The sequence below is a fragment of the Melanerpes formicivorus genome, unplaced genomic scaffold (genome assembly GCF_026170545.1).
Source record: "Melanerpes formicivorus ecotype bairdi unplaced genomic scaffold, bMelFor1.0.p_v2 SCAF_161, whole genome shotgun sequence".
NCBI classification, from domain to species: Eukaryota; Metazoa; Chordata; class Aves; order Piciformes; family Picidae; genus Melanerpes; species Melanerpes formicivorus.
In genome coordinates, this window is record NW_027142513.1 from 378,603 (window position 1) to 403,744 (window position 25,142).

The 25,142-nt window shown below is 42.0% G+C and overlaps 1 protein-coding gene across 2 annotated transcripts in view; it reads right to left on the bottom strand.

Annotated features, from left to right (window-relative positions):
- The window catches only part of PRDM6 (PR/SET domain 6), an 81,444-nt gene extending 58,150 nt beyond the window's left edge, over nt 1-23,294 (bottom strand). For both annotated transcript variants that reach the window (XR_010991216.1, XM_068168954.1), the window contains exons 1-3: nt 23,077-23,294; nt 21,884-22,402; nt 12,457-12,764 (exon numbers count right to left, since the gene is read on the bottom strand). Coding sequence is in view for 1 of the 2 variants with exons in the window: in XM_068168954.1 (XP_068025055.1) it covers nt 12,457-12,764; nt 21,884-22,394 (819 nt within the window). In the remaining variant the exon portion in view is untranslated. The remainder of the gene's footprint in view (nt 1-12,456; nt 12,765-21,883; nt 22,403-23,076) is intronic.
- Nucleotides 23,295-25,142: the final 1,848 nt, after the last annotated feature.

Consider the following 25,142-nt stretch of genomic DNA (forward strand, 5'->3'; position numbering starts at 1 on the left):
TAGCCCCAGAAGGCACAGAGGTCCACCTCACTCTAATCATAACAGACACTGTCTGAGCGCAGTAGTTTCAGCCCACAAGACAATTAACCTTGCTAGGACTTCTTCCCATGGCTTCCAGAATGCAGCAGGCTTCTATCTGTTCAGCACAGACCACAGCCAGCCAGCTTGCGCCCTGTTGTGCCTGCTCTTGGTCCATCCTTGGCATGATACTGTGTTTCCTAGTCAAATGCTAAAGACGCTAAAAGATCTCTCAAAAATGCTTTGCATGCTCAAGAGTATTCACAAAGCTACCTTTTATAGCACTTCCAAGTTTTTTAATCCTTAAATGAGATAAAATATTTAAATTACTTGAGAGAGAATGGGGAAAATCCAGAGCAGAAAACCATGAGAACATGAGGAATAAAATTATTAATTCCAAACTTTCTCAATATCTTGCCTGTGATTTTCTGCGGGATACCCACAACTCATCATCAGACAGTGTCAGCTCAAAAACTGAGTAATAAGTAGATTTGTAACTGTAATGTTGAGACAAGTCTAGCCCGGTTTGTGAGAGCATGGAAAAATTATCTATAATCTTTAAGAACAAAGAGAGAGAATGGCAGTAGTCTTGTACAAGTCATAGCCTAAGAAGGCCCTAGTTTTTTCTCCAAACTATATTGCTATTCTCTATCTTCTTCAAGCATGCTGTTTCAGCTGCCTGCATCTGTCTATTGCCCCAATGTCCTCTATGATCTAAAGGCGTACTTTTTCAGCCTCCAAAGATACACAAATTTGCTAACTTTATAATTCAGGCAGACTTTCAGCCTGAGGCAATTTGGATTCTGTATTACAAAGTCTTTCTTACACCAAAATTCCTCAACATCTATTCTTTTAGAGACTTATCATAGAAGACAATATAAAGCTGCAGTGACTGACTGTAGCATTATTAAAATAATGGAATTAACTATCAAAATCTTAATATACATTCAGTCCAGCTTTGTCTGTGAAAGAGAAAACTTCCACAGTTAATGCAAGATGACTAGAACTACAAATGGATGCTCTCAACAGCAAACTTACTCTTATTTCTCCAAATTAATTAAATCACCTTCCTCACTGAAAGGGAATGCAAGATTGTTTTCTCTTTTAATAGAAAGCACTGAGACAAACATGCATCTTTTCAGAAATCACAAAAATAATTTTTAATGTAAGATTGTTAAGAGTAATAAATAAAAAAATAAACAAAAATTTTATTTTAAAGGCTAAAAAAAATTAAAATGAGAAAAGATAAATAGTAAAACACCATGGTGGTCCATACCTTCACCAGGTTGGCTCTAATCATAAATTATTGCCAAGACATGGAATTGCCTTGGCTTAACTATCACTGTAGCCGGCTGTTTTCTCCATGGATGCAGCAACAAGTTTAAATTCTTGATATCTTCCATCCCTTAAAATAGATGACCTGAAAGTCAAATGTGACAGAGAAAAAGTATTTTTCCTGAATGACCCACCAACCAGTGGCTGGATGCAATATAGCAGCAGTGTGCTGGTCAGCTTCAGAGAGGGAGGGCCTTGTGCAGGCTTCTTCAGTGGCTGTTGCTGTTACTTAAAATTGTGATTGATAGGGTCCTGAGAGAGATTGCCTGCTATTTCTGATCATAAATACAGGCACCATGACACACAGAGCATAGAATGGGAATGAACAGCCTATAGTGTTCAGACCTGTGAGATTTCAGAAAAGGAAAGTAATAATGTAGAAAAAATATAAATGAATGAAGGATTAAGCAGATTAAGATCCTACAAAGTCCTTAAGGCAATCCAACATGACAGTTGCCATATCTTTAAAAAAAGAAGCCATCTAATTTAGCTTGGCAGCAATCACTGAAAATGTACACATATTAGCCCTTCAAAAGTAAAGGAAAGGTCTATTTCAAGCAACAAAGTAAAACTTCAGCAATATTATTGCCTTTGGGACGTGTCACTTCTGGGTAATTAGGGCATAAAAATTAACATTTTATTAAATAAACAAAAACCTACAAAGGTTAAGAAAAGAGACAGACAAATGTATCTTTTGAGGAAAGGGAGGTTGCAGACTTCATTCTGACCCTCAGACATCTTTTGTTGGGAATGGCAGACCCCAAGGTCAAATAGCTACTCAGACAGAGTCACTGTCTGAGCCCACCCAGGCTCAGATATTTAGCCTGCTTTAATGTATGTTCCACCATACGGTGGGCTACAGAAACCCCCTGAACCAGCCCATGCAGTTTTTGCTGGAAAACTCTCACTGCTGGAAATTCACAATATCCCTAGACTAAAGATACAATAGGTAGCATCCTGGACAAACGAGGAAGCTAGTAAATGTTCCTAAAGTCCACTTTATATTTCAAGTAACTTGAATGTGATCCTGGTTTGATGAGAAAAGAAAATAAATTCAGGTAAGATAACACTGACACAAAAATCTGGACATCAATATGGTACCCATTTTTTTCTTAAACATCTTCAAAACTAGCGTATGGTGTAAGGAAATATCAATGTCCACCTTCACCTTGGCCATCTTTGTGATAAAACTGCAACAGAAATTGAGCTTGCTATACTCCTTACCTGATTGCCCAACATGCTAAAATATTTACAGAAAATTAAGCTCCACTGTGTTTGGTCATAAGCAACAGAAGAGATTTAGCTAGGTGAAAAGTTTGGTGGCAACACGGAAACAAGACCTCAAATTTCTCACCAGCAAAATGCTAGAATCAGAGTATTTGCAGGTTTAGGATGATGAAAAAGAGAATATTGCAGAAAACACAGCTGAGGTACTGGCTTGATAAATCTCACCAACTACCCCAATGGGTTACAGCAGCTTTAAGTGAAATCTGTAAGGCATTGTAACTTTCTGTGCATTTTTATTAGAGCTGGTGAAAAAATTATCTGCAGCCTCCGCTTTTCTCCATGAAAAATACTGTTTAAAAAAAATCAACCTCTTTTTTTTCCCCCCCTTCTTTACAGGAATCTATCCATTTTACTAAAGTATTCATGTTGTATTTTTACATTACTTACAGAGACATTTATTTTGAAGAAATGTTAGTGTTTCTTCCAGAACTTTCCAAATGCCTTCAATCTAGAGGCACCTAACCGACCTCTACACCAGTTTTTCTGCTGTGAAATGAGGAAGATCCCCATGTCACAGATGAGATTCAAATTATTTTAAGTTACGTTTGTTTCCCATCAAATGTCAAATCCTTCTCAGAATGTTTGCCTTTAAAGACAACTAATTTTTTTAGAGGTGGACAAATGTCACTTTGCTACCACAACTGACCCTGAAATCTTGATGGTTGTAATCAAATTAATTAACAGAAAGCCAGGGAAATATCTGTAGCCCAGCAAAGCTTCACATCTCCCATTGGAACATAAGATGTGCTTTACTACAACTGATCTTACAAATAAAAAAATATATACCCAAGTCCTCCTCACTGTGCATCTCTACCTCCTTTTTCTGCAGCAACAGAGATGGGAACAGAATTCAAGACGACTGAAAATAGAAATAGCATATAGAAAATAGAACATTTTTTAATTATTAATATTACCTCAATGGTAAGCTTTCTTTTTTCTTTTTTTTAATGGTGGTCTAAAAATAGAATCAACCACCAACTGGTACTGCTATAGAAGTTCTTTTGAAAGACTGATGAAAACTACTACACTGCTTTCCATAGTGAATGGTGATATGGCATCAGGCAAAATGTACATATAAACTATTTTTTAAAAAATACTCTCCTTTGCACATCTGGTTGATTAGCCTAGGCAAAAATCATGAACCCTAGATCTGCTAGCTTTATTTGTTTTAAAGCTTACAGTTTACTTAATGTAGGACACTTTTTCCCCAGTTTAGGACTGTAACAAATATTGATCATAGCTCTATTTCCAGATCTGGAGCTCTGTTACTGGTGAAAATAATAAGAACAGAGCTTTCACATGGCCTCTATTTCAGTATGAAGTTCCTGTACTCATGAGATATCCACTTTTCTCTACTTTATAGTTCCACAGATTAAATCAAAACATCCTTATAAATGCCCTGGGGTCAATAAATTTGCTTGCTTGCACATCACTGGGTCCCTACGTAGAAAGTACCAGGTTGAATTACTGATAAAATAGGGAATTGTTTACATACATCTTGCTAAACCCATGCAGCAGATGTACGGTATAGTACAAACAATAAATTTATGAGTCAGAGATTTTTTTACAAGACACCAAAACATTGTTTTTCTTTGGTGTTAACTAAATACTATGCTCCACTACATAGTCACTGGCAATACAGTCCTCCCTTTCTTCACAGTGAAATACTATCTATAGGTGAAATGAATGGATTTATACAAGGGTACCTTATGCAGGGGAGTTAGACTAGATGACCCTTCCAACCCATGTGATTCTATGATTCTGTGTTAACTGTGCGTTACTGTTGTCATGTAGACAGTGGCAGACAACACTCAGGTGGCTCTGCAGATCTGAAAGAACAGTTGGCCCATCTTGGAAAAAAAGTCATTTAAGATTTGTGATTAAAGTGATACTGTGTTATTCAGTCATGCCTGAAGACCTCCTTAAATCAAAGCTCCTAGTGACATCAATGGCAGGCTTGTCTGAGCAAGGACTGTCTAGCAACTGCATAGTATTAGTCCTGGAGGCTCATGATCTTCATGAGGCCTGATACAAATTAGCTTGCTGCTAGCTATGACTGGACCTCATTTACAGTTTGCAAAAAGATTCTTATGCAGTCCTCTACATTTTAAGGTTTAGCATTTACATGTTTTTAGTGTGCATATTGTACATACAGCAGAAAGACCTGTGGTTTTGTGGTTGGTGGCTAGCCTATTGAGGCTTTATTGTATGATTTAATATAAGAAAACTTCTAGAGTGTATGTGCTCTGCGACATAATGTCTTTATTATGTCTTGCAGAAATAATTGACCCAAATCAAGTTATTATACGCTATATCTATTGGCTAATTAGAACTTTAAGATGCAACAAATAAAACACAGTATTGACTTTTAAATCCTCAGTCAAATAAATATTTACAGCTGCAATTTGCCAGAATTATTTACCTTTCAATAACAGATCAAAAAAGAATATGCACTACAGACTCAACTGAATGACTTGGTCGTCAGCAAACAAATTACAAACAGAAGAAAAAAAGTGTTCCGACCATCATTATGGTCTGTAAATAGCTGATGTGGTTCTCCTTTAAAAGATACGTGCTCTTCTACATTAGTAGACTTTTTCAATGCACAATTGACCTTGAGATGGAGAATAATCTCGTAATAGAGTGGCTTTTCTTTTAGGGAACAATGAGAATAGATATTAGAGGATGTGCTGTTGTCAGTGATCATTGCTGAAATCTGCCTATACCACACTAGGACAATCAATTTTGTAAATGATTGCAATAATCAAGGAAATTGCCTAATTTATAAATCTTGGCATACAGAATTTTAATGGATTCCCATGTTTTAATGCTGATGCTTTCAAAGCCAAATGAATTGTTGTCCAAGCTGTCACTACACAAAATGACAAAAACATTCAGTCTTGTGGGTAACTACATCTCATGGATATTCAGACCATCAGGTACATAATCACTCATTAGTGAATTCTGTGATAGTTTCCAGTTACAAGTCAACAGCAAAAAGCCACAACTTCCCTATGAAAAGCATTCTGTGAAGTCAATGACTAAAGATAATTGAGTATTACTAAATTGATATGTTAAAAAATTTCCTAGCTTTCTTTGTCCAGGCAAGATAGCGCACTCATTTACCTTTTTTCTTTATTTTTCCCTTGTATAAAATAAAGAAATCTTATTTCTGTAACTAATAGGCAGGTCCAACATCTTTTTGACCATAATTGTATCAGTGCAGGCACTATTTGTATAGAAGGAGAACAAATGCAAGGTTTGGTGCCATGGCTGTTATTGGTGGGTAATTCTACCTAATTCATTCACCAACTTGCTCTTCACACTTAAGTCAGTTCTGCAGATGTATTTATACATGGATTGCTACTCTGAGTTAAACCTTAAGCAATTGATTTCAGCCAATAGTGGGCTGCCAGTACTTTACTTACTGCTCAATCTCACTAACCTGACATTTATGGTGTACTGATTGGCCTCTGTCAGTGGTGGTGGTTGTAAATTCACTTTGAAAAGCTTTGTGTTAACAGCCTTCAACCAGGCTCTGAGATGAGTAGGAGCAGGGAAGCTGACAATTGCTCGACCTCCTGCCCTTATTACAGTGAGTAAATCAGGCTTTGAGCCATTAGGCTGGAGCCCGAGGCCTACACAAAAAGGATTGACATGACTAAAGGTCAACCTCTGTCACACATGTGTAACAATTTGGATAATGGAATTCTATAACTTATCTGGAAAAGGTGCCAAAGCCATGGAAGGAAATTGTACCTTGGGCTGAATTTTCCAGTTTTTATAGTAAGCAGGTACTTAAAAGTTTGCGTTTTAAAGTCCATGCATATTTGATTCAATGAAAACTGGGGACCAAACCACATAATGCAGATACTGAGACAATTCAGCAAAATATTGAATATCACTACCAAAAGCAAATGCTGCAGTTTCAGCTTATCAAATCTATAACCAATATATTATTGGCATCAGGTAAGCAACACATTTTGATTATCCATATATCTCATTAAAATACTGCCTTTATTCACCCACTCTGAATCAAAAGTCAATAGAAATAATTCACTGTTAATGGTATCATAAATTAAGAGTACTTTCAGGACTTACAAACTAGATTTCATCCAACACCGGAAATTGATTCCACTAACTAAAAAAAAAGAGTCAAGTGTAATATTGGAACTAAAAAAAAAAAATAGTCAAGTGTAATATTGGTGATTGAATCACTTCTCAGCAATATGGAAAGGTAGTGGTCAAATACGAACAGAAATCAGCTTTTTTTTTATTTATTTGTGCTCCATTTCAGTACTTTTGCATATTATATAATGAAATCTCCAAGGTGAGATTACATGCCATGGGAAAACAGACAGTGCCTGCATGATCTAGCAATTTAGAATTTACCGGTTTTTTGTGGGAAAAGCATGTGCCTGTGTGCGTAAACATTCTATGCATTCCACAAAACTATTGTTTTCAGTAACACTGTTTAGATTCTGGGGCTATATCCTACTCCCCGTGACAGTTTATTCCATACTTCACTTTGTTAAATAGGAAAAGAATTGGCTCCCATGCCAAATTAGATAGATTCTGTTGCTTGTGTTCTTAGGCTAATTTATCTGTTCGGATGCACAATAAATACCAAAGACACAGAGAAACATGAAGGAAAGGTGTGAAAAATCTTATAACAGGGTTTCCAAAACAAAAATCAAGGTTCATTTTAGCTTTTCTAAGAACCAGCAAATACAAAGTAGTATTTCTATTTGGGATCAAACTAACTTTTTATTGACATTAAGTAAGGAAACGGTAACATGCAAAAGTTATTTGGAAAAATGTGATAATAAGTGATCTAGAAATGCTAGTGTTAGCAAGCTGGTTTATAGTGGCTTAGCTGAATTTTCTTCTAAATTACATAAATTAAAGAAGTTGTGGCACTGAATGTTCTCACTACTGAGCACAACATTAAAGCTATTTCGAGTAGGCAGTATGTAATATTAAAATTCATGTAAAAGTAAAAATTATTGTGGTTGGGTTTTTTAATAGAAAATAAATGCAAAGGTGGTACACTACACAAAACCTTCAGAAAAGGCAAAACCACAAGAATGGCACCAGCTGTTACTTTCCATAATTTAAGACATAGTAGTAATATAATAGCATAATAGTAATACAACTAAGGGTTCTTTTCGAGACAAAATTATTTGAACTTAATGAACATGACATACTTGAAACACAAGCAGCCTAGAATACCAGATGATGGCGTGCTGACAAACATAATTTTCATTATGTCATGCAAAAAATTTTATCCCCCAGTGCTTTGCTATGAATTTAGTCCAGAAGAATAGCCAAGACAATCTGAATACATCTCTATTACCATAACTGGAATGAGTGCTTTGTTTTAAAGATAAGGATTCTCTCTGCATATTAATTTGTATAGAAACGTGTAGTACCGCTGCATGGCCTCAGGCCAGCCTGTGTCCCAGCAAAATGCCTGTTCGTGGTCCAGAGGAAATCATGAAATCAAAGGTACTGTTTTCTTTGACTTCAGATGAGGCATAAAAAATCCAACAAGTGGTACTTTATCAAAATGGCATGCACACTTTCTAGAAGTGCCAGTTAATCCTACCCATTTAAGGAAAAAATCAGTAACACAGGTTTAGCATTTTGTAATTATTAATGAATGCCCTGCTATATGTAAATGAAGAGAGACAGCAAACTTTTTATCAGAAAAATGAAGAAAAGAAACTTTTAGTTTCTGTCTTTGATATGTCTATCAGTAAGGCTTTTTTCAGCCAACCTGAATTTGCATGGTAAAAGTCCATTTACAACTTAGCTGTTTCCAGGACTCACAGTTTAGTTTGGAGCCTGAAAAACTTCTAATACTATAATGTACAAGCCTTTAAAACCTCTGTCTTTTATTGTAACAGAATCTAAGTGTATATCGCATACATTCCTGAAGTCTACTCTTATTAAATTTTGATGTTAAACAGAAAGGGGAAAACATGTGCAACCAGATTAATTTATCTCCAGGGAGCAAGGACACATTAATAATTGAGATAATGTTTTCATATATGTTGGAATCGAGTGTGCCTTTTCACTTCTTTATTAGAAAACACATTAGGGTAAAATTATCTCATTCTCATCAGTGAGACTTAATTGCTGAGAATGTCTCTGTTTTCTTTGCAATAACAAAAGTATTGTTCTCATTGCTTAAAAAAAATATAAAACAGAAGAAGATTTTTAAAAAATCAGGAATATTATCAAGCAGCACTGGAGTAACTGCTTGTATTACCAAAGAGGGTATTTGCTTAATACATCCAGTCCTGCTTTTGTTTTAGGAAAAAAAAATAATCAGAGTTTATTGTATTTTTATAAAATATGAGCAAGCTCTGGATTGAAGTGGGCCAAAGGGGAAAATAAAGAACTACAACTAAGAACTGCTAATATTTTTAGCTTTCTGAAGGGCTGATATTTCTTCAAGTTATAAAAAGTTATCCTGGTTGACTGCAAGAGAACTCTATCATTTCCCATGAACACCCATAGGTGTCAAGGCCTGTTGTGAGGTAATGGACTGGTATGTAATTTACTCTGAATTGCTGTACATTCTGCTGTACGGATTACATACAAAGCAAACATTGAGTGCATGGCAGGAACATTTGTGCAGACAGACTGAAGCATATTTCCATAGCATTGAACTATACATCAAATGCAATACTTCTGATGTTTCCCACAACAAAGAGAATTTTAAAAGCCACCAAATCAGTAACTATGCATCAAAGCCTTTGTAACAGCCCTTCTATTTATCTGCTGTACACTGAAAACAAAGAACTGTAAATGAAAACAAATATCTATCAACTTTACTTTGCAGAGCTGAGAGAAAAAATATCTGAATACTATCTACAGAACTAAGAAAAGGAAGTTCTCTCTGCAAGGTCCACCAAGACCTAACATTGAGTAACTGTTCTGTGGGTATACATGTATTTGCAGCTGTCTGACAGACTGATGGAAGACAATTGACTAAAGCAAAGGGACAATGATGAGATAGTCCTTTAATGTTTACAAGTATTTAATCCACACTCCTATGCCATACAGACCAAAAGAATACAGACTGTTCAGATGCATACTTTCAGTTTCTTTTGTTTTCAGAGATCAACTTTATAAAATCACATGCACTTTATATTATTCTTTAACTGTACGTTTTTCTTTATTAAACATCAGTTCTCTATTAGATAAAACATACTAACTTGAAATACAAAAGAAACTGTAAATGCCCAAAACTTCTATGTAAGGCTGAAAGCATGCAATTTTTCACTAACAATTCTTGCCACCAATTTTTGCCAGTAGTAGAAATAATCCAAAACCATGAGCTGATTACAATACTTCCCCAACACCCCCTGAATTATTTTAAAGATAATTACTTTAAAATACGCAAACTCATTTTTTTAGCCAACAGGAAATCTGTGTTAAGCACAGAAGAGCAAACCCACACAAAAACTCAGCAGACAGCCATCGATGACCTGAGTCTGGCACACATCGGTATTTTTATTTTTACTCAATATCTTTTTCTTCTTTGCTTTTGGCTTTCCCCCCAGAAACCTTCTTTTTTTTCATTGCTTTCCAACATTTTTTTTAAGTTTACCTGAAATTAAGCTAAAATAATTTGCTTGTTTCAAAAAAGTATTACCAATATCTGCAAATTTAACTTGTCAAAAAAATAGTGAAAAAAAAAAATATAATGTAAATATTTAAGAGTAATGTAGAACTCTCTAATTCCTTCTTTTTCAAAGATAAATTTCAATGGTTTATGGAGCTTGATGATCTGGCAAGCTCATTGTATTATTTTATGTTCTGTTAATTAGCATAGTCTAAATCCTAAAAACCCTTTTATCAATAAAAATTAAGCCCCCAGTGTCATGATTCCATTAAAAAGTATAAAATAATATATTAATAACCTCCCTGGGTTCTGGTGAGCACAGATTTAAGTCCAATTTATGAATATCTGGTACACAAGAGAGATTTCATCCCCACTGAAAGCAACAACAAAACTCCCCAATGATTGCAAGTCATTCCGTTTACTGAGTACATTTAGGTGTGCTCTGAGAGTCTTTAATGTGAAAATCTCCCTCTTGCCATAATCATCCTTTTGAGTAAATTATTTGAAACAAAGACCCTGATGTGTTATTTACTATTTATTTGCATACAGGAAATGCATAGAAGCTCTTACAGAAGGTAGTCACATGTATTGGATAGTATGCAAAAATATAACATGATTATTAGAAAAGGTAATAATCAGTCCTAAAGTTCTGATAATCTAAATATTCACAAGTTTTCTGTGAACAAGTTCTATACACAGGATCCTGGCTCCACAACACCAAATATCTTTTAAAAGTCCTTTCAATTTTACTGTATACCCAATGAAAAGAGCAAAATGACTCTTTGCATATTCATCTTTCACTGAAATTGTTGTCAAGTCTTGGAACAGCCTGCCCAGGGAAATGGCTGGATTACTATCCCTGGAGGTGTTTAAAAGACTCATAGATATGGCACTAAGATTTCGCAGCAGACTTGGTAGAGTTAGATAACGGTTGGACTCAGTGACCTTAAAGGCCTTTCCCAGACCAAACAATTCTATGATTCTATGGGATCCTTGTCAGATCTCTGAACAGCAAACACATCCCCCTTATATTCTGATGATTCAAATTTAATCTAAATGAATAAATATCACCTGCAGAACTACAGGCACATTTCTATTGACTCTCTGTAGCAGTTAGTCTTGAGGTGAGCTGAAGCTGCGTCTACAAAGGACTAAGCAGAACTAAGAAACTATGCTTTCCAGTATAAAGCAAAGAAGAAATTAATGGGAAAAGATGAGGTAGACAGTAGCTGATACATACAGTTGTTAGATATGTTCCTTAATTATTTTTAGATCTGTTTGTAAAATCAGAATATGCTGTCTTTTCTTTCTAAATTAACTTACCATAAGATGCTGTTGCTGTCATCTGTGCACAAACTATACCAAAGCACAAAACTCCAGTGTTTCACTGGTGAAAATGTACATGGTAACAAACAGTGACAGCCATGAATGTCCCTATACAGCCAAAGGAATACAGTGACAGGTTTGTGATCTGTTCTGGCATACCACAGTCAGTGTCTATCACAAAATAAACCAAACTATCATGGCCTGAATATTTTCGTATTAATTAGCACTGCTACCTTCTCTAAGATGGTGAAAAATGCATCAGAGAACATCAGAGGACTGAAAGAAGCTTTCACACAGAAGCACTGAAAGAATCATTATGACAATGTACAGTTGGTGTGAGACCAGAGCTGAACTAAATTGTGTACAACCACTATGGGCAAACAGCAGAGCTGTAGGACACTGCATTTGATTCAGAAGCTTTCTTGGTTTGTCTGCAGGCTGCAGCAATGATACAATATGCCACATGTGTTACACAGACTAAAATGATACATCTGGAACTGTGAGCTGAGAGCTCCATCAGCGTGCTTATAACTCAGAGCAGTATGTTGTAACTTTAAGCCATCTCTGGCCACATCTTTCTATTCTGCATTACAGTACCTGCAACAATCTGCTTCTGCTCTTCCTATGCAAACCAATTTGAATTCTTAGTTTTCTGTTGTTTTTCTGGCTACCTCTAGTGCAGCCAGGATTTGGCTTGCACTGGTTACATTTTCTGATCTTCAAGGTTAGCATAATTAAATTGTGTTGGGTTTTTTTTTCACAGCTAGTGGCCAGTACTGATGCTACATACAGTTATGCTCAGTGCCTACTTTGAAACAATGAAGTTTTACCAGGAAGGAAAAATGATGACTTACTTCCCACAGATGCTGAGTGTTCCTGATGGCTCCCATTTGAACCTTCTCTGGCAAGAGCAGGACTCCCTGAAAGGGCCCAATCCATGTACCTTGCTGGATCCGCTGTGCCGCACAAATGCCGTAGGCCAGGCCAGGCACTGTGCTGGTGCACAGACACACTTCCCGGGGCAGGTCCCGGAGCCACTCTGGGATCTCAGGTGGAGGGGCAGCTGCAGCAGCACTACTGGTGCCCACCAGACGGCGCAGGGAGTGGAGGGGCCCATGCATGGGGCACTCACCATTGCGGTTATCAGCACACATATCGCATCCTAAGGGACACAGAGGAAAAAAACACCCTCAGTATGGTGCTACTGGCCAGGATCACTGCCATGGACAAGGTCATGCATATCCCTCTACTTTTCCTATCATTTCATAGCAGCTCAGCTTTCATAGACAACATGCCCTTTTGTATGCCACTTGGGATGGTTTTCCTAATCTCACCAAAGCCCTTAATAAGAAGCCCCAAAGGCTGAGAAGAAACCCTGTAGACAATCTGCAAACCAAGTGTGTTCACACACCTACCAAGACATTTATTTTAGCATGGTTTTTAAAGATGCCTTTTTTGACAATATAAATAACCCATTTAAAACATCACAGTGCATTGTGGTGGGACATTCTAATGCATACTCATAATGCCTTACAGACACACTTATTTGCCTTACCACATTTCAGCCCAAAGATTTAACTTCAACAGAATTTAATGTTACCCTTATTTAAAATTAACTTTTGCTGTACTATTTTTTTTACATGAACATGCATGTGCATGACTGTCTGTTTAGAAAATTAAATAAGTAGAGCCTTATAAATGACAGAGTGTACATGGACATTTGCTTTCTTATAGCTGAATCTAACCTTTAAATTGAAATTACGTAGCAAATATTATTGATTTCTACCTCAGATTTGAAAATTTTCATTGAATGTGAATGCATGTTTTCAGTTTGTTACATACAGCTGAGGCTAAGGGGGTAGAGGGGGGAACAACAAACAAACAAAAACACAAACACAACAGGATGTCTAGTTTTGTGAGCAGCTCCCAATAAAAAGGCCAGTTTGTAAAAATGGTAATTTCCCTAGCTGCTCTTAATAATGGATAATATTCCTCTGTTTTGGGAGATCCTACTGTGATTCTTTTCTGAGCAAAGAAAATACTGGTTAAATGTTTCCACTGTCTGCCATGAATACACAACTTCCTGGAAAATGTTTCATACTCAGGATAGCCATTTCTCTGGAAGTATGTAGAGTTAACATAACAATAAATCTATCTAAATAGGTTACCATCTTCTGTATAGTCTGGATTTTTAGCACAGTAAAGGTTTTCATATACATTTATTCCAGAAATACAAAGGAAAAACAATAACTATACCACAGTACTCCTGTAGGAAGTCCTAGATCTTTCCCCTAATACTTTCTACAGCCTATATGCATTCTTATAAAAATAAAGCACAGTATTCACCACAGAAACTGGAACTTCTTGGTCTAAGACACATATTTAGGCTTGCTAGGTTGCCTGTAACCAGTTTCAATTCTCAGGGGGACTGACTAAGCTGTTCTTCAGAGGTGGATATACTATGCATTATGTAGTCTTCTTTCCTACAGAGCCTTCATCTTCTGCATCTTCAAAACATAGCCGCTATTTTTGTACTCCAAGTTTAGATACACTTTCTAAGCACTATGTCCAGTCATCCTCTTTTAATTTGTGCCATAAAAACAGATGCATTCTGCAACAAGACAGTATTTGAAAGTTACATGTGGAAGATAATTTCCCTCAAAACTGTTACACCTTCCAGTCCTGCAGGAAATGTATGTGTCCTTACTCAGTGGTTATTTGTCCAAGTTCTCTCCCCATAACATTATTCACAGGTCTTAGAAAGCAAGGAAGCAAGCCCTGAGTTGTGCATTATCCTGATGGTGCCCCTACAGAAGAAGGCCTGTGTGTGGAACTCACCCCATGCCATCCACAAAATGCTGCACAGAGGAGACAGAGCCCTTGCTGGTATGACAGCATGCCCCAGCAGCCGCAGGACAAGCCCCTTGGTGGGGACCATGCTTGTACTGGCCAAAAATGTGCTTTTGGCTGGACAGTTACAGCCTTTCCTTAACAATATAATCCCTGTCACAGAATGACTCTTTTGTTGGGTTAAGCCGCAACTGCAGAGGGGTTTTGCTCATTCAGCCACGTCAATTAGAGGTGGCTGGAGGATGAAATTTGCAGGACTCCAGGGAAAAGGTTTCTGGTTAGCTCTGAGAGAATATTATTATGTGGCAGATATTCCTGCAACCATTCCCAAACATGATGAATAAAAAGAAGCAAGTACATGTCAGGGTTTTTTTGTTTGTTTGTTTGCTTGCTTTTTTTTTTTTGTTTTGTAATTGTTGTTATTTCCACAGTTAGTTTGGAAAGTGAGGTATCACCACAACATCTTTTATCTTTTTTTTTTTTTTTTCCTTGGAAACCAGGCATCGAGAAAACCTGTGGTTTTGGCATATCCAGAGATCTCAGCAGCTGGCTACACTGGAGTTTAGCATTGATCTTATAGGAAAGGATCTCTCATAGGAAAAAAAGGGGGGGAACACAACCCCAAACAGATTGGTATGTGATACACTTTAAATAAATCTGATATCTTACCATGCAAGTTAGAAAAAAAGAAAATATCCAACAGGAAAACAGGGCTTAGAGAGAATGTCTAACCATGATGACAATTAGAAGGCAGAGCAGGACCATGAACCCATCCTGTTTACACTGTATGACCATCTTCTAGACGTGTAATGCTCCTCCCAGCTACCCAATTATTAATTACTTTCTTGGAGACACCCTGTCTCTGTAGCAACTTACATGAAATGTACTATAGCATCTTCCTGACTCACTGAGGCAATTTCAGGGTCATCTTCCTGCATTCTGCCACCACACATGCATAATTTTTCACTCACTCAGCTTTCATTATCTTCTGAGAACAAGGATTTCTTCACTTCGTCCTGGCAATATGTGTGCATGAGTGTGGATAAAGCATTTTATTTCTACCTTTTTAAGGAAGAGAAATTAAGACATTGATGAAGAGCATAAATGAACCTTGTGTCACTGTCCTTTACCCTTACAGAAATTAAGTCAAACACGGTGATATTTATTTTCTGCTATCCAAAAACACTGGTACTGTCTTTAAGCTTGGCAGCAGCAGTATCTGATCTCCTGCTGTGTTCCTTTCCCTTTGTCCTGCCAAAGGTGAAAATTTGGAAAAGTGGACATCTTCTGAAAATGTTTTGGCTTATGGCTTGTTAATAAGAGGGAAAGGATCTGTCTTTAATACTAAGCAGTAATTAGATTTGTCTTGCTTGAATACTTTATACATCTAATTTCAGTTTTTATGAAATTGTACAAGTAAAACTTTGAAAATGTTACAAGGAGTGGAAGCCCTGCTAGATATATTTCACCATGCCTTGAATAAAAAGTTACTACTATCTTTTTCTCTTTCATGACTAAAAGTTTTGTGTAATGATATATGAAAGACTTTGACCCAAGCACACTTTCACCAATGTTATGTCACCCATTTAAAGACTGTCACTATAAGTAGTGGGTTAGTCTGCCTCAAAGGACAGGGGAATGAAATCTTTAGTATCAGACAACGGAAAAAAGGGAGCGTTTCAAGACTTGCACGCTATTCCCTCTGAAATAAAACATCAATAATATCATCTTCTTGGATACTTCCAGGTATAATCAACTTGCTTAATTGTACATAGAAGAGTAGAGTTTGAGTAGAAGAGTGCTATGGTCCGCTGACTTCACTAGGGTCTCCAAACTGGCTGTCAACCATCAAGACCCACACAGGTGTAGGGAATTCAGGTAACAAGGATGTGGTGAGATAAGAATGAGCTTTCCAGAGGACTACCACACAGGGCAATAAGGAGGGATGTACTGTGCCCTTCCTTCTATTTCAGCCTCAGAGTAGCCTGTGTGAATACAGGCCTTCAATCACTGCTAAAATTAATATTTCCACTTGTTGTAATAACATCAGTTGAGCTCCAAGTCAAGACAAGAAGCAAGAAATGTGGGGAAACTGATGGATTTGCTGAAAATGGAGAAAGCAAGAAGGACTGCAGCCAGAGCAGAATGTCTCCTACTAAGATCAGGAGATGCAGAAAGTAAGGTCATTGTGACTGTTCCACTGCAGGCCTAGACACATCCAGACTCTTTGGAAAGAGGTCATTTTCTCACGTTATGTCTTCATGCTCTATAGATGGGAGCATTAAAGCAAGGAAAAAGCAAGAAAAAAAAATCCTAGTGGAGCTGTTTCGTGTGGCTCTTTTGGGAGAGTACACTATGTTATCATTTATTTGCCTCCATAAAAGTGAACACAGTGTAATGCCAGCACTGTAACACCACATGAGTACGCTTACAAGTACTAAACCTAAGCAAAAGGGATAAGACATATCATTGCTCCCAAAATATAATTCTAAGCACTGTCTGACCTAAGTAACACTTATACTGCATATTTTAAAGGAAATCTCAGAGGAGAAAGCTTGTGTCAGCTAAAGGTAGGGTTCAACATAGTGTTTTAACCAGCAAACCAGCTGTAACAATAAATGAAAGAAATACATTTTTGTCCTGGCAATAATATGCTTCAAAGGTGCAGTTACAGTGGATACCTGCAGCTTGCTGGTATTAAAGAAGGTGGCCTCTTGACCCTCTGCTTCATAATTCACAGGAAGCATGCAGGTATCCAGTGTAAGTGGCCATCATTTCACATGGTATTAGTCATTTGCAAATATAAATCACTGCAGCTAGCCCTTCATTCCTGCCTGAGCCCAAGTACCTAGCTAAAACGGAGGGCAGGCTGAGCGAGGCAGTATCCTTTCCTTTCCTGAGGGCCAGAGCCTGCTTAAGGATCACGGGCTCTTCATGCCTCAGTTTCCTCATCGACGAGCTGGCACCGCTTTCTTTCCACTAAATAAATCACAGGATTTCTCAAACTACCTGATTTAAGGGCAAGCTTTCGAGTGAACAAAACACGGATGCACTTTCCCCTTGGGTTCCTTTAATGGTTTTTTCGGGGTGTGGGTTGGTTTTATTTTTTTTCATCCTAAACATTTGCTGCGGAGATCGAGGCCGCTGCCCCAGGGGGCGCATCTAGGCGCAGGGGTGCAGAGCCACGGCCAGTTCCGCGATCCGGCCGTTCCGGCCCTACTCTGCCCGCCGTTCCCGGGTCCCGGACCGACTCCTCCCCGGGCTTTCACTGCCCCGCCCCACCCCGGCCGGAGTGGAGCCGCCACCGCGGAGAGATGGAGACGAACCGTGGGCCCTGCTGCTCTACCCCAGGCAGCGTTTCCGCGCCGGGGCAAGAACTGCTGCAGGGTCCATGCCCTCCGGTAGGGAGGTCAGTTAGAAAGGACCCCGCGCCCCCCGGTCGAGAGGTCAGGCACAGCCTCGTAAGCTCCCCCGAGGATGACAGTGCGTGACATCCTGGACCGTGGAACGGAGGTTCTGGGGCACCGTCCCGCTCGCCGTGCGGCTTTCGGGTTATTTTCGCGAGGCGGGTGAGGGGCGGATTGAAGGAGGTGAGTTTGATTTTCCCTGCCTTCGACTGAAGGTATGAATGAATTAAATTTCTGTGTCAGGTATTAAAAGGGAAGGAGAATATTGTGTGTAGATAAACCTTGCCACCCCCTGCCCCTGAGAGACCCCCATATACCGTGTAGAGATGATGAATAGGCTCAGGGAGAGGAGATCGAAGTTCAGTCCGCACCAGCTCCACTCTCTCCTACAAAACTATAGGGCAATTAATTGTGGCTTGTCCCCTCATCCTTCATCTCCTGGTGGCACATATCGATGGAGATTACTGCTGATGGACCATTTTATCACCCTAAATAAACAGTCACCACCTTCTCTAACCTCAATCTAATGTATGGCTATCTGCTATGTTTAAGGGTGCTGGGTAACTAATGATGTAAAATAGCTAAATCATACAGGTTACCAGCAGTCTAAAGAAAAAAAAGTCCAAATATTCCCCACACCTTTCCACCTCACGACATGTTATATATACACTGTCTCACCGTAAATTGAATGGGAAGAGGCGTGCAAACTGCTTGCTTGCATGACAGTTTTGTTTTACACAGCGTATTTATTACAAGTGGCAGGTTGGCGCTTTCTGGCGAAGGTAAAGCAGACGCAGATTTCCCGTGGCAAAAGCCTCTCTTCAGCACCCAGGGGAGAGAGAAAATCTACACGGGAGGAAGCTCGCCTCGCACCCCCTGAATTCACCCTAGGAGATCTTCTGGCGTCGCAAGCGCCCCTCCTCCGGTGCCCAGAAGCACCCTCAGGCTTCCAGCTTCAGACCTGGGGAGAGAACGGTCCCCAGCTGGCTGACGCATTATCAGGGGTTTAACATAATCCCCTTTACTACCCTGGGGGCAAAGGCTGCAGGGCCCTAATTAGGGGTTTGTTTCTTGGTTGTTTTGTTGGGGTTTTTTTTTCCCCTCTTTCAGTTTAAAACAATTACATACAGACACTTAACCCACAGCTCCTTGGCGGCCCTCGTCGTCCCCTCCCTCGCCTAAGATAGTGCCATAGTCAAAGATATATGACGATCAAGGCGTGTATAGGGAAACCGCCGCCCATCCGTCTTCCCACGGCGGCCTCCCGGCGCCAGGCCGGGCCGGGCGCTGGGGAACCGAGCCGGGACCTGAGGAGCCGGGTCGGGCATTGGGAAATCGGGCTGGACGCTGCGGAGCTGGGCTGAGAGCCGGACAGCTGGTCCAGGCACTGGGAAACCCAGCGGGCAGGGTGCGAACAGTCGGTAGCCCCGGTGCCTCCCGAGCTCTACGGGAACGAAGGCCGTTCCGCCACAGTTTCAGCGAAAGCCGCCTGCCTGCCAGGCTCCCTCTGCCCCTCGACGCCGGGGTGGGCGCCTGGGGAGCGGTCGAAGACACCAACGAAATTTACGGGCGCCTCTCCCGAGAGCGTAAACACGACGGGCTTATACTGCCGCGAAAGTGAGTGGGTTATGTGATCGGCCCCAGAGAAGAAGGAGAGGCTTGGGGGAGAGGGGAAGCACTAGGGAAAGAAAAAGGAACGGGGAGCTTGCTCGGTTCGCGCAGAAGGTACGTTTAAAACTAATAGCCGCGAAACAGCCGGCAGCCAGGGGCCTGACGGCAATCACAAATCGGCGGATGCAACCGCGCGAGGCCGAGGCGGAGGCATCGTACCCTGCGCGGTGGGTCTCTGTGCCAGGCTGCGAACCCTGTTTGTTCGGAGTTTCCATGGGACTGCCTGGACAGCAAGCAAGTATAACTCAAACTCGCTCTCTTCTCTCAACACCAACCTATTTTCCCGCCAAAGGCCACCTCCTCGGGTACAAAACGAGGTGTGAAGGACGGAGTCACAGCAGCTGAAAGTCCTGCTCCTTGTGTCACGCCCGAGGCGCTCGGGCAGGGGTGGCCAGGCCGCTCCCTGCATCTTGCTCTGCTGCGCCTCGCACGGTGCGTGTGGGCAGAGTAGGTGGCACGGCACAGACCGCAGCTCCCGCGCCCCTTCCTCACAGTTATCTTTTTTTTTCTTTTGTGCGTTAAGAAGGAGTGAACACAGAAGACTGAACAGTCAGCTTAAAAAGTTTTGCTGGAGCAAAACTTGCCTTGCAAACTGGTTCAATTAACAGACTATTCAGATCTCGTTGCATTAGAAACGGGAGAGATCATTGTGGCAACACGCTGCCCCGACCTTCAGAGGGTGAGCCCTGCCCTGTCCCAGCCGGACGCGGCCCACGCGCGGCCTCCCCGCGATCGACCGTTTGCTTCACGAGTCCACCTTCAACATCACGGTGGAGAAGAAACCCTGCAGGTTTCACCTGGGACTCTGCAGCGTGCTATTATTCCACTCACTCCTTAAAAACTTTCCCATACCAAATAGCTTTTTTTTATCTTTCCTTCTCGTTTTAAAACCTTTATCTTGCTGATGTACAGAGCTGCGCCGAGAAGTAAAACATGTATTGTCTGAACGGTTTGCTTGGTCATTAAAAGTTGATTTCAGATTCCATCAAGGGGAATTAAGTGAAATTAGGCTTTCTGCACCCAAAAATGGAAAATATCCTAACACGTTTCACAACGGTGTAAAACTAAGCATAAGGAGGTCTCTCAGAACAAAGTTGGTATCCAATATTTGCATTGTTTGAAAGAGGGGTTGGGGAGGAGGAATCCCCATCAAACTTAGAATCAACTTTCCTTCTGCTTTTTAAGACATAGGCACAATAATTAAGACTATGATAGTATTCATGCAGTTTAATTAATACACAACAGAGTTTTATGGAAACTTTCAAAACAAACTCCACATCTGAAATTAAATGATTCTTCATTTTGTTTGGACATATGGTTATGAATTGCTATTTTGGGGTATCAGTTGTCTGTTCAATAGCCTTCCTTAAACAGACATTTGGGGGGGTGGCAAGAGGGGAGAGGAGAAGTACCATATAGAAGTTTGAGAAACATTAAGGAAAAAGTGCACGTGCTGAAGTCTTGTTCCAATGTTCATCCTGTGTGATCTGAATATTAGCAATGAATCTGATTAAATAATAGAGTTCATCTACTTATTTTCACCTGTAAAGTTCCTTGGTCATGTAGCATTGCCAGATACAGGAACAAAAGACAGGAAGAACCCAATTCTAAAATCACAAACCTCTAGCTGATACAGATGATTAATAATAGGGATGTACCTCTACCCTCAAAACGCTGTAACTGGTAACAGCATTAAACATACAATAAATGTATTAAACATTTTCTAACCACCAAGACCTATATGAATTCTGAGCACTCATCTGGAGGACCTCTTTTATATAGAAAATCGTCTTCTCTTATTAAATGACCATGTCATACTTTCTTGTAGGGGTGAAAACTAGGAACAGCGAGGTGTTAACGAGGTCTGAAAGGAAAACCGAGATAAGAGAGAGGAAAACTGCTCTATTCCATCTGATGAAAACTGCAATTGTTCCCCTACCCAGCTCGGAGGACTAATTGAGTTCTGGATACTCAGCGAAGCCCGGGCTTTCCAGGCATTAACCCAGCGAGACAAGCAAGGCAAGAAAGCAACAGCAAGTTTCTCTGAACCATTTCTGAAACAATTTTCCTAAGCATCCTTCCAACAGAAATTTGCCCCCAGAGCATCCTTCCCCAGGAAGTGTGCCTTCAGGGAAGGAACTGGGTTTCAGGCAAGGAAGGCTGATACCACGGGGTTACCTCCTGAAAGCACTGGGAACCACGCAAAATCAGCTCAAGGGAGGGAAGGGCAGATCGGAGGATGCCCCTGATGGAGAGAGGGATACAGGCACTGACTGCGGTCCCTAGGCTGACACGGTACAGGGAGAGGTGAAGGCTGGAGGTCGGGGAGTGCATGAAGGGACACGATACGTACTGTTGTTGGGGTCACTGGTGTGCTGATTCAAAGGGATGATCTCCATGCGCTGCTGCCCATACAGGTAGTAGTCCAGCTCCTCGGCCGTGCACCGGAACCGAGCGGCAGCGCGCTCGCTGCATTTACTGCCGCCGCTGCCGGCCCCGCACAAGTCCTTGCCCTGCAGGGGAGCGGGCGCTCCCCCGGCCGGGGGCTCTGAGCTCTGAAGTGGTCCAAAGACCGGGAGCTGGGTCACCGGCAGGGAGGTCAGGCCGGCCAGCGAAGCTGCGGCGACGCAAGAGGACGTGGAAGAGGAAGACGGAGTAGATGAGGAAGAGGAGGAGGAAAGGGAGGCCGGGCGCTGGCGGAGACTATCAGCCGAAGGTTCGGCTCTTTCGGGAGGCTGGAGCTGGGCGAGGGCCCCGCTGCTCTTGAGCTGACTGCTCTGCGGGAAAAGCTGCTGCCAGTGCTGCAGATAGGCGGGATCCACCTTGAGGAACGCGGATCCGCCGGGGTCACCGGGCTTCAGCATCGCGCTGCCTGCGGAGCGGAGAGGAAGGGGACAGCAGACGTGAGACCCCCGCCCCGCCCCAGCCGGGCCGCCTCGACCCCGCAGCGCTCCCAGCGCTCCGACACGCTGGCCCTAGACTTCCCGTGCCGGCTGCCCGGGGTGGGCAGCGAGACCGTAACCCCTCCACTTCCTTTCCCCTGTCAGGCGTGGCAAATGAGAACCTGAGCCCGAAAAGCCCCACGGCGGACACGAGAGAAGTGTGCTGCCCGGGGAGACGACGAGGCTTTCCCCTCTTCCTCTCCTGCAGCACGGACAGGGCGAAGCGGCGGCGGGCCCCTCGCACCCGCGGCTGCAGAGCCCACTGTCCCCAAGGAGCGCAGCTCGCCCTGTCCCCGGAGCAAGCTGTGTCTCTCCCTTTGATTCCCTTCCTTCTCCCGCGTGAGCAAACGCCTCTCAAAGATGACAGCGGGAAGGAGGAGGAGGAGAGGAAAACTTCAGCCCCACGCACACTGGTGCGATTCTTTTCTCTCCAGACTCTTCTGATTTCCACACAAGCGTTTGCAGGAAGAGGAGAAGATCCGGCAGTACTCTGCCCCCGGGCAAACGTACCCACTGCGTCGCCGGCCGGGCTGACTGTGCCGGGAGAGGCAGGGGGGCCGGGATCATGCGCCTCGCCGGTCGACCGGTCCCGCAGCTGCCTTACCTGAGAGGCGTGCGCCTTGAAGGTCTGTGGCGCGGTCGGCGTGCGGAGGTGCAGGCAGTCCCGGGGAGCCTCCAAGCCGGAGGAAGGTTGAGAGGAATGACTTTCCTGGCCTTTGTCCACAGGAAAGTGGGCTGATTAACTGCCAGGTGCCGGCGACCGGCTAGCTCCGAGTCTCCGGGCTCCCTCTGCCGTGGCTGCGCATCGCAGTCGCGCCCGGGCTCTTCGCTCGGCTCTGGCAGACTCCGGGCTGGACACGTGGGTTTTACGACAGCGCAAAATACAAGTCTGTGTGTGTGGTGTGCACGAGAGGGAGGGGAGGGAAGGGAGCGAGAAGTTACCAGCGAGCCTGAACACAGAGCCTTTTTTTTTTTTTTTTTTTTTTTTTTTTTTTTTGGCTACTTCCCCCACTTTGTTCCTTGCTCAACTTTTAAAGGTGTCCCTTTCTTTTCTTCTCTTCTCTTTCCCTCCTCCCTCCCTCCCTCCCCCCCCCCCCCCCCCCTTTGCTTCACCTTTCCTTTCTCTTTTCCCCCTCCTCAGCCCCAGGTGCACTGTGCCCCAGGAGGAGCAGGGGTTTCATCCTGGCGGAAGGGGAGCGATAACCTAGAGCGGCTCCGAGAGACATCCGCTTTGCTGCGTGGTCCCCAGCGCCAGACTGTGTATCAGTGGCGGTAGCCTAAACCAGGGATCGCCTCGCACCCTGCCGGGTCCCAGGGAGGAATGGCCTTAAGTCACTTGCCTTTGCTCCTCGGGGGCTAAGGTGGTTTTTAGAGACCTCACCGATCCATTTTGTTGTCCTGATACTGTCGAGACTGCTTTACTTGTCTCCTGTGATGCCTGGTCTTTCGCTCGCCTTGGCTACCTGAGGCATGCCCAGAAGGTCCCAAACACAGATGAGGCAACTCACCTCCCTAGAATTTCTCTCTCCAGAGACCTTTTCCCCTCGTCCACCAGCGCGTCTCTCTCGTGCTCTCTATACTCGGGCACAACACAGGGCAAGAAGTACGCAGAGGAAGATACAACCTGTGGCGAGACAATTCTCATCTCTGGAGACTTTTTCTCTCCATTTGGCTTAAAACCTGGGTTTTCCTCCCTCCCTACTCAGTTGTTGAGCTCACATACCAGTGAGCATTTTACGTTTTGTTTTGTTTTCAGTTTCTTTCCTACACCGTTTGAAAAAGTAGACGAGAACTACAATCTCTTAGGTATATGCATGTACATAGTATCCCATGCATTTAAGAGCAAATAATTGACACTAAGTGTTTATGTCACCAAAATACCTCTCCAGCATCAGAAAACCCCCACTGTAAGGTGTCATGCTACCACTAAGCGCACACTTGCTTACAAACATAGCCTGCGCCTATAAACTGTTCTTGCCATTTCTCTTATCCTGTTTCTAGTTTATTTCTTTCTCACCATTTTCTCAAAACCTGGGAAAACTGCTGCTGTTTAGACTTTGTCTGTGTCTAAAGCAGGACATTTTAACACAAATTTGAGCAGGGCTAAGGGAAAAAATTGTTTTGACTGGCGTCATTTTGACAAGGTCATCCGTCATCTGCTGTATAGATTGATAACACCTAAGTTAAAGGCAAACATAGTAGGAAAAAAACCCCGATTTTTTGGGGTTATAAAGTTGGCTATAAAGACCTTCTTTATGTCTTTGATCAATTCCATTATGCAACATATAATGTGTTCTCAGGTCTCTCGCTGTATTAATCCACTTTCTGAAGCTCTGAATCAGTGCCGTTCACATGAGGGATGTAGGTGCGGGTTGGGAGTCTGTCTACACAGTCGTCAGAGACTTACTGGGCTCACTCGCTTGCAGATGGGCGCGGGTTTTTTGCTCTGTTTCCCCTCCGTTGAGTGCCTCGTCTTTGGCCAGCTCTCTCCTGGTCACAATTTCATTCCGCTTTTTTTTCGACTTTTTTCATTTTTTAAACTGCTACTCCTGCGTTATTGCAATTTTCCTTACACGACTTAATTTTAAACTACCGAGTTAATTTTAGTGGCAGTAGTCTCTAAAAATTCGTTTCATGCTGGAAAAACTTGATGAAGTTGGGGAAAGCTCG